Source organism: Nannospalax galili, unplaced genomic scaffold (assembly GCF_000622305.1).
Source record: "Nannospalax galili isolate Female #2095 unplaced genomic scaffold, S.galili_v1.0 scaffold879, whole genome shotgun sequence".
Classification (NCBI taxonomy): domain Eukaryota; kingdom Metazoa; phylum Chordata; class Mammalia; order Rodentia; family Spalacidae; genus Nannospalax; species Nannospalax galili.
In genome coordinates this window covers 1,858,421-1,867,205 of record NW_008346261.1, presented here as the reverse complement: position 1 = coordinate 1,867,205, position 8,785 = coordinate 1,858,421, and the positions used below count along the sequence as shown (strand labels likewise).

At 42.9% G+C, this 8,785-nt stretch overlaps 1 protein-coding gene across 2 annotated transcripts in view; it reads right to left on the bottom strand.

Moving 5' to 3' along the window:
* Positions 1 to 8,785, bottom strand: part of Tubd1 (tubulin delta 1) — a 52,666-nt gene that overhangs the window by 3,349 nt on the left and 40,532 nt on the right. For both annotated transcript variants that reach the window (XM_029568119.1, XM_008842661.3), the window contains one exon: positions 1,226 to 1,366. In XM_029568119.1, coding sequence (XP_029423979.1) covers positions 1,226 to 1,366 — 141 coding nt within the window. The remainder of the gene's footprint in view (positions 1 to 1,225; positions 1,367 to 8,785) is intronic.

The window sequence follows — 8,785 nt, the reverse complement described above, 5'->3', positions numbered from 1 at the left end:
GTCCTTTCCCAGGGTTCCAGAGTTGGGTTGCCAAGTTCTTACTCCCCATCACTCAAATTTTTCCCAGTGCCCTCTTCTTTGGGGCCTTCTCAGTTTGTGCCTCTGTTCTACTTTGGTTTGGTTTGGGTTTTCTGTTTGGATCTCAGGTTTACAGAACCCTTAGTCTGTAGCAGTCTTATTAATGGTATGTGTAGCACCCACTTGTTTGTTTGTTTTTCTTTAATGAGATAGAGTCTTACTATGTTGCCCTGGCCTGCCTAGAACTTGCTTTGTAAACCAGGCTGGTCTCCAACTCACAGAGATCCAGCTGCCTCTGCCTCCTGAGTGCTGGGATTAAAGGAGTGCACCACCACACCCAGCTCATTTTATTCTTTTATTTTTAATTATTTTTGGTTTTTTTTTTTTGTTTTGGTTTTTGGTTTTTTGAAACAGGATCTCCTTGTAGCCCCAGCTAGTCTGGAACTCACTATGTAGACAGGCAGGTGTACTGGTTAGTTTTTGTTAACTTGACACAACCTAGTCACCTGTCACCTGGAAGAGGGAGCCTCAATTGAGAAATTTCCTCCATCGGATTGTCTAGTGGATTTGTCTGTCAGGCATTTTCTTAAATGCTGATTGATGTAGCAGGGCCCAGTCCACTATGAGTGGTACCATCCCTGGGCAAGTGGGCATGGCCTATATAAGAAAGGAAACTAAGCATGCCAGGGAGCAGCACTCCTTCATGATCTCTGCTGCAGTTGCTGCTTTCAGGCTCCTGTCTGACTTCCCTCAAAGACGAACTGTGTCTTGGAAGTACAAGATGAAATAAACCCTCTTTTCCTCAAGTTGCTTTTGGGTCATGGTGTTTTATCACAGCAACAGGAAACAAACTAGGGCAGCTAGCCTTGAACTCACAGAGAGTTCTGCCTGCCTTGGCCTCCCAAGTGCTAGAATTAAAGGCATATGTCACCATACCCATCTCCTAAATTTTAATTTAAAAATGTTATATTTTTATTTAGTGCGTATATACACAGGCACATTTGTGGAGATTAGAAGACAACTTTGTGGAGTCAATTTTCCCCATTCACCTTTATGTGGGTTTCAGGTATCAAACTCAGGTTGTTAGGCTTGTGTGGCAGGCAATCACCTTTGCCTGCTGAGCCATTTCCCCAGCCCCAGCAATCTTTTTTAAAGCATCTATGTGGTCTAAAATGTACACGTTGATTTTCATCTTTCTTCTGCTTACCCACATCTGCACTTAGTACATCTTTCCCACGGAGGATGACCAAGTTGGCGATAGAAGTGTTAAAATGAAGTTCCTTGTTGACAGACATTTTGCCAAGAGGTGGAAGGCCTGACAAAGGAGGTCGTACTTGCCAGTTGATACCTATCACAGAACGAAAGCAAGTAACCTTATAAACAGGTTTGAATGAAATGAGAGAAAATAAGTGTCTTAGTCTGGGCATGGTGGCACATAGTCTGGGCATGGTAGCACATGTCTACAGTTCCAGTGTTTGAGAGGTAAGGCAGGAAGACCTGGGGTGAGGAGCTTAAGGCCCTTAGAAAATCCACTCATACAGATCTATAGCTTTTTGTTTTTGTTTTGAGATAAGGTCCTACTCTGTAGCCTAGAACTCACTATATAGTTCAGGGTGACCTCCCAAGTGCTAGGATTGCAGTGCTTACAGATGTGAGCCACCATGTTTGCTTTTTTTGAGACAGAGTTTTGCTGTAGCCCAGGCTGGCCTCAAACTCACAATCATCCTTCCTCAGCCTTCACAGTGCTGGGACTATGGGCATGTGTGGCCATGCCCAGTTTTGAAGCTAGGTACGCCAAGACATTGTAACTTCTGCCTTGCTCTCTCTTGCTTGGGTCCTTCATTCCCTGTTGCTGGGACATGTTCAGTATTTACAGTGATAGAAAAGGAGCCAATCTTCATACAGAGCAATCTGATAACATATGAATAGTTCTAAAACTAGATCCTTCACCCTGGTTTGTGCCATAAATAACCATTCATATTCATATCTATATTCATATATTCAAAAAATTAGGCCGGTGTGGTGGCTGGTCTACATAGTGAGTTCCAGGACAGCTGGGGCTACAGGGAGACCCTGTCTCAAAAAGATTGAAAAAAAAAAAAAATAAAAGGAAAACATTCAGGATGGCTGTGTAGCTCAATGGTAGCATGCTTATCTAGCAAGTGAGACTGTAAATTCAATCTCCAGCACCACAAAAAAAAATTTATTCTGTTCAAACTTTGTCCGTAACTAATAGTAAAAAAAAACATTGACACCGTAAAGTCCCACATGGAAAAATGACTAAGCAAACTGTGGTTTATTGACCCAAGAGAGCCCAGGACGCCTCACCCTACCCTAAGGAACATTGTGCTCCATTAGATATTAACAGGTATTGCTAGAAAAACAAGTATTGGGGCCAGCAATGTTGGAAAGCATTACTTTAAGATGTGAACTTTCTACTCTCTCCAACCTCTGGCACTGTCAACCAAAATCTACAAGCTATTACCAGCAGATGGAACGAAAGTCCACTCTCATTGTAGTGAAACCTGTTACATTTTTATATAATACATGCTACTAAATACAGTAATTTCTAGTTCAACTTGAAAGACGACATGTACCAGTTTACTACATCACCCACCCCATGGAGACCATAAAGGACTTCTTAACATAAACGTTCAAAAAGAGCATCAGGAATGAAGACAGCATCAATAAAAGTTTGGTTACTAGGCAGGGTGTGGTGATGCATGCTTTCAATCCCAACAATCCAGAGGCAGAGGCAGGAGGAGCTCTATGAGCTCCAGGCCAGCTTGGTCTATATCGCAAGCTCCAGGTCCGTCAAGGCTACATAGTGAGACCCTGTCTCAAAAACAAAAGGAAAATTTTTTTTTGTTTGCTGACCGGGCAACCAGGATAACTGAAACTTCTGCCCACCCCTCTGCAGTCCTGGAAGCAAGCCAGGCCTTTCTAAAAGCAGAGGAAGCAGGACTAGTTGAAAGTCTATGAAGAGCAGTGAGAGGCCAGGATCCATACTTGCTCCTAGAAGCAGGCAGGTACCCTCTGCTCTTCTAGAAGGAGATTTCTGCTCTGAAGAGGCTAAACCAGTGAGGCCCAGCTTCAGTGACCCAAGGCACAGCCGTGCAGAGAATCTTAGAGAACACTGGGTCACTAGGTGGAAGTTTTTCCTACCAACTCTGAAAAGATTGGTGGCTGGACAGTATGAACCCAAGGCCTTGTTCCCCCTCTGTAAATGCTCCACCACTAAGATACAGTCTGAGCCCCTCACAGATTATATTCTATTCCTGATCCTGCTTTGTTCTATCTAGAAGTTTTCAGATTTTTCTATTTGTCCCTAATATTCTTAAATTCCTTAGTGTGGGGCTTTTTATCCATCACAGAGGAATACAGGGATACTATAAGGGCAGGGAGGCTTCTATTGTGATGTCTGTCTGTGCTTGTCTGTCTGCCTGTCTGTGTCTCTGTGAGCATATGTGCAGGTGCAGTGCATGGGAGCGGAGACCAGAAGAGGGCATTGGGTGTCCATCTCTATCACCTTCAGACTAATCCCTGCAGGTGGGGCTCTCTCCCTGAACCTGAGGCTTGGGTTTTCTCAGCTAGGCTAAAAGCTAGAAAAGCCTGGCAATCCTCTTGTCTCATCTCCCTTTATAGTTCAGTTTACAGGCATTCATGGGAGGCTCAACTTATTACATGGTTGTTGGGCTCTGAACTCTGGTGTGACTGCAAAGCAAGCACTCTTAACCAGTGAGCCATTTCTTTAGTCTCTTGTTTTTTGAGACAGGGTCTCATGAATTTCATGATGGCTTCAAACTTTCTATGTAACAGAAGATTATTTAAACTTCTGATCCTCTTGCTTCTATCTCTTGGGTGCTGGGATTACAGGTACACATCACCATACCCAGTTTATGCAGTCCTGGGGGTCGAACCCAGGGCTTTAAGCATGCTAGGCATGAATTCTACCAACTGAGCTACATCCTAGAACAGGGAGTCTTATGTTTCATTTACTGCTATATCTTTGGAACCTAGGCCCAGCAACACAGTAAACTCTCAATGACTTGCTGAGTATGTTCTGGGAATGGCCCCTTGTGGACATTGTGAAAGCATGTAGGTTTCATGTATGTAAGTTTTGCTCTACCTGGCCATTATGCTGACAAGTTCCCAAGTATCACACCAAGAAAATATGAGATGATCCAGTTTCTACTGCAGATTGGTAGGTCTTCTGATCAACTCAGCAAATGACACAACACAGGTTCCTGAATGGACCTATTCATCTTGTTCATATTGTGTCTCTAAGGCATGTCAAAGATCATTCAAGCTGGATGTGGTGGCACTTGCCTAAAATCCCAGCATTCAGGAAGCTGAGGTAGGAGAATTGTTATGAGTTCAAGCCCTACTTGAGTTAAAAGCGATTGCTAGTGGGGCTGGAGAAATGGCTCTGCAGTTAAGAGCATTTACTGCTCTTCCAGAGAACTCATGTTCAGTTCCCAGAACCACATGGCAGCTAACAATGGTCTGTAACTCCAGGGAATCTAATGCCCTCTTCTTGCCTCTATGGGCATTGTATGCAAGTGATAAACTTACACACATGCAGGCAAAACACTCATACACATAAAATAAAAAGGGTTTTTTTCTTTTTTTTTTTTTTTTTTTTTTTTTTTGTCTTTTTGAGACAGGGTCTCCCTGTAGCCCCAGCTATCCTGGAACTCACTATGTAGACCAGGCTGGCCTTAAATTCACAGAGATCTGCCTGCCCCTGCCTCTGGAGTGCTGGGATTAAAGGCATGCGACACCACGCTAAAAAGTAAGTATTTTTAAAAAAGTGATTACCAGACCAGCCAGGGCTACGTACCTTGTCTAAAAAAGCGGGGGAGTTAGAGAGTTCAGTGATTAAGAAAGCATAACTCCTGTAACTCCAGTTCCAGAGGAATCTAGCACCTTTGACCTCCTTGGGTACCTACACTTACCCTCATCCCCTGACATAATGAAAATAATTTTTTTTTTTAAGACAGAGTCCCGCTATCCTGGCCTGGAACTTGCTATGTAGACCAGGCTGGCCTCAAATTCAGAGATCTGCCTGCCTCTGACTCCCAAGTGCTGGAATTAAAGGCATGTACCACAATGCTCAGCCAAACATTTATTTTGTTAAAGGATTTTTTTGTGTGTGTGTGCCTGTGTGTATACACCACATGTATGCAGTACCCAAAGAGGTGTGCATAGAAGGGGGTGTTAGATCACCTGGAGCTGGGGTTACTGGTGGGTGTGAGACACCCAACATGGGCGCTAGGAACTACATTCTGGTTCTCTGGCAAAGCAGCAAGTGCTCTTAACAGCTGAGCCATTCTCTAGATCAGGTGTTTGTTTTTTACGGAAAAGTATCTGCTTAGGTTATTGGTAGATATAGAAAACAGTGTTTGAAAACAAATACAATTATTAACAATTCTAGAGGGAAAATAAGTATACGTGAAACAAAGTGTAATCTGCAAACACCGTACACAGATCAACTATGAATTAACATTTACATAGTGAAAGTAATAAAACACTAAAGACTGGTCTGATCCAAAAGTATGTTATAGCTGGGTATGGTGGTGAATGCTTTTAATCCTAGCTCTTGGGAGGCAGAGGAGGCAGATCTCTGTGAGTTCCAGGCCACCCAGTCTGCATAGCACATAGAGAGTTCCAGAGCAGCTGGAGCTACAGGGAGACCCTGTATCAACAAAAAAAGTATGTTATAGCTGGGTGTGGTGGTGCATGCCTTTAATCTCAGCACTTGGGAGGCAGAGGCAGGAGGATCTCTGTGAGTTCCAGGCCAGATTGATCAACATAGTGAGTTCTAGGCCTCCTGGAACTACAGGGAGACTGTCTCAAAAAGACTGAAAAAAATTTTTTTTTAAATTATAGCTGGGTGTGGCGGTACATGCCTTTAATCCCAGCACTTGGGAGGCAGAGGCAAGTGGCTCTCTTTGAGTTGAAGGCCAGTCTGGTCTATATAATGAGTTCCAGGTCTGATGGGGCTGTCTCAAAAAGAAAAAAAAATTTTTTTAATTATGAAGAGAGCTGGGCACAGTGGTACATGCCTGTACTCTTAACACTTTGGAGGTAGAGGCAGGAGGATCAGGAGGTCAAGGCTAGTCTTGGTGACTTAACAAATTTGAGGTCAGACTAGGCTATATGAAACCCTGTTTCAAACAAACCACCAAACCAAACCAAAATAAAAATGGGCTGGAGAGATGACTCAGTGGATAAAGCACTTGTAGCCTAAGCCTAAGGACTAGAGTTTGGATCCCAGCACCCATATAAAAGCCAGGGAAGGCATGGCAGCCTGCCTGTACTCCCAGAGCCAGAGAGGCAGAGGATGGGCAAGCTGGCTGTCTAGATGAGCAGAATTGGTGAGCTCCGGTTCAGCATGAGACCCTGACACAATAAATAAAGCAGAGAGTGATCGAGAAAAACACCCAGTGTTAACCACTCCACAGGTATGGGCTCATATGTGCATGTGAATACACATTTGCACAACACATACATGCAAAAATAAAAAAACCTAAAAGAACTATGAGAAAAAAAAGGAAAGCTATGTACAGTATCTGGAAATAAAATAATCAGTAGCAGAATATTTAGAAATATGGGCATAAATTCTAGAAGAAACAACTGAAAATGCTGAAAGCAGTTTTATCTGGGCAAGGGGAAGGGTAGGACAGGAGACTACTGTTCTCCTCATCATAAATTCACACCAGACAACTGGTGACTTTTATACAGGTGACATAAAATTTATATACAGTGCAATTCCTAGATGTAAGTGTAATGTAATCCAATGCTAGAGATCAAACATAAGACTTGTCACATGCAAAGCATATTCTACTACTGAGCTACACCCCCAGCCCTTAACTGAGTTGATTTTTTTTTATTTTTATTTTTTTTGTGAGACAGGGTCTCACTATGTAACCCTGGCTGGCTTGAACTCACTATGTAGACCAGACTAGCCTGGAACTCACAGAGATCCACCTGCCTCTGCCTCCTGAGTCCTAAGATCTAAGCCTGGCCAGTTGATTGTTTTTCTTTTTTTTCTGTTGTTCTTTTTGAGACAGGGTCTCCCTGTAGCCCCAGCTGTCCTGGAACTCACTATGTAGACCAGGCTGGCCTTGAACTCACAGAGATCTGCCTGGCTCTGCCTCTCAAGTGCTGGGACTATAGGCTTGTGCCACCATGTCTAGCATGTTCTAAGTTATCTTTACCCATTTAGCTTCTATAGGAACTTTATGAGAGAGGGACTATTAGTACATGATTTTATGGATTTTATGGATTTAGAAACTGAATAGCAAAATTAGTATGTGGCTTGTCTAAGGGCACAGACCTCAATGGTGCAGTTAGGATTTACATGTATGCAGTGTCTATTTTTATATTTATTAACTCTTTCTTCCTATTTATTGGAGTCCCTTTTCTAATTCTTTGAGATGAATGCTTGTTTCATTTATGTATAGTCTTTCTTATTAGTTAATAAAGATCCTAAAGTAAGTGTGACTGTTGATGGTTGGTCTTGATTGCCAGTTGACTGGATTTGGAATCACCTGGGAGACATACTTTTGGGTGTGTCTGTGAGGGCATCTTCAGAGAGGTCTGACTGAGGGAAAAAGAGTTGTCCTCCAGGTGAACCTCTTCCAATGGCTGCCCAGATGTAAAGAGATTCAAGGAAAAAGTAGTGCTGCCTGCCTGCCTTTGCTCCTTCCTCAGTGAGTACGTATGCTGCCAACACCATCCTCCATAGACACCAGAATCCAGGCTCAGTGGCTTTCTGATGTGGCTGTGGTATCAATGACTCTCCAAGGTCTCCAAGGCTTTCAGAGGCAGATTGGGATCACTGAAGCATCCAGCTCTGTGGACAGAGCAGTTACTGGGTTCTTTGTCTCTTCAGCATGCACATGGTCATTGTTGGACTACCCTGCTCCTAGTGTGTAAGTTAGTCTCTTATACTAATGTTTATATCCTATTGCTTGTTTTAAGTTCTGTTTTTATGTAACTTCTCAAGATGAAAATATAGATTTCATTTGATACCCTTCACTTTTTTCTTTCTTGGGTGACCCACCACCATTACAGGACATTTTGAGAGATGCACATAGTCCCCTGAACTAGTCGACCTAGGAGGGGAAGGAGCAAAAAGTATCCTTTATGTCCCTCTGACCAAATTATTACAGGCCTCAAAGTATGTCTGTTAAACACCCAAGAAAGTTAGTTCCACCAGTCTGGTATTTTTAATTACTGTGTGTCATGTAGATAAATCTTGAGCAAAGACCAGTTGTTCTCAGATAAACCTTACCTAGGCATATACTTCTTGATCTGCAATGTATAATTTGTCGGTAGGTTATAGGAGTAATATGGTTCTCACTCGTTTTCAAAACTAGCTAGGCATTGTTTATCTCTCATATTGTCTAACCCCTCCATCATGGTTTGCCCTCTTAAGGTACCCCGATTGCCCCCCTTTATCCCATAATAATACCCTCCTCCTATGGTCCTACCTCTCTTGAGCTCCTTCTTTCCCTTTATCCTCTAGGTTCCTTGTATACCCTTTCCTCCCCTCTCCCTTAAACTAAGAAATTTTTATCCATATCTCCCTTCTTAAGGCCTGTTTCCTACTGTTCTTCTCTTTCAGCTTCTTTCTTTTCCTTCACCTCCCTGGTTCCTTTCCACTAGCCTCATTCCTGTAGTTATGTCTGGATACATACTCACTTATCAGGGTTTGGTTCTAGGATCCTTTCCACTAGCCTCATTCCTGTAGTTATGT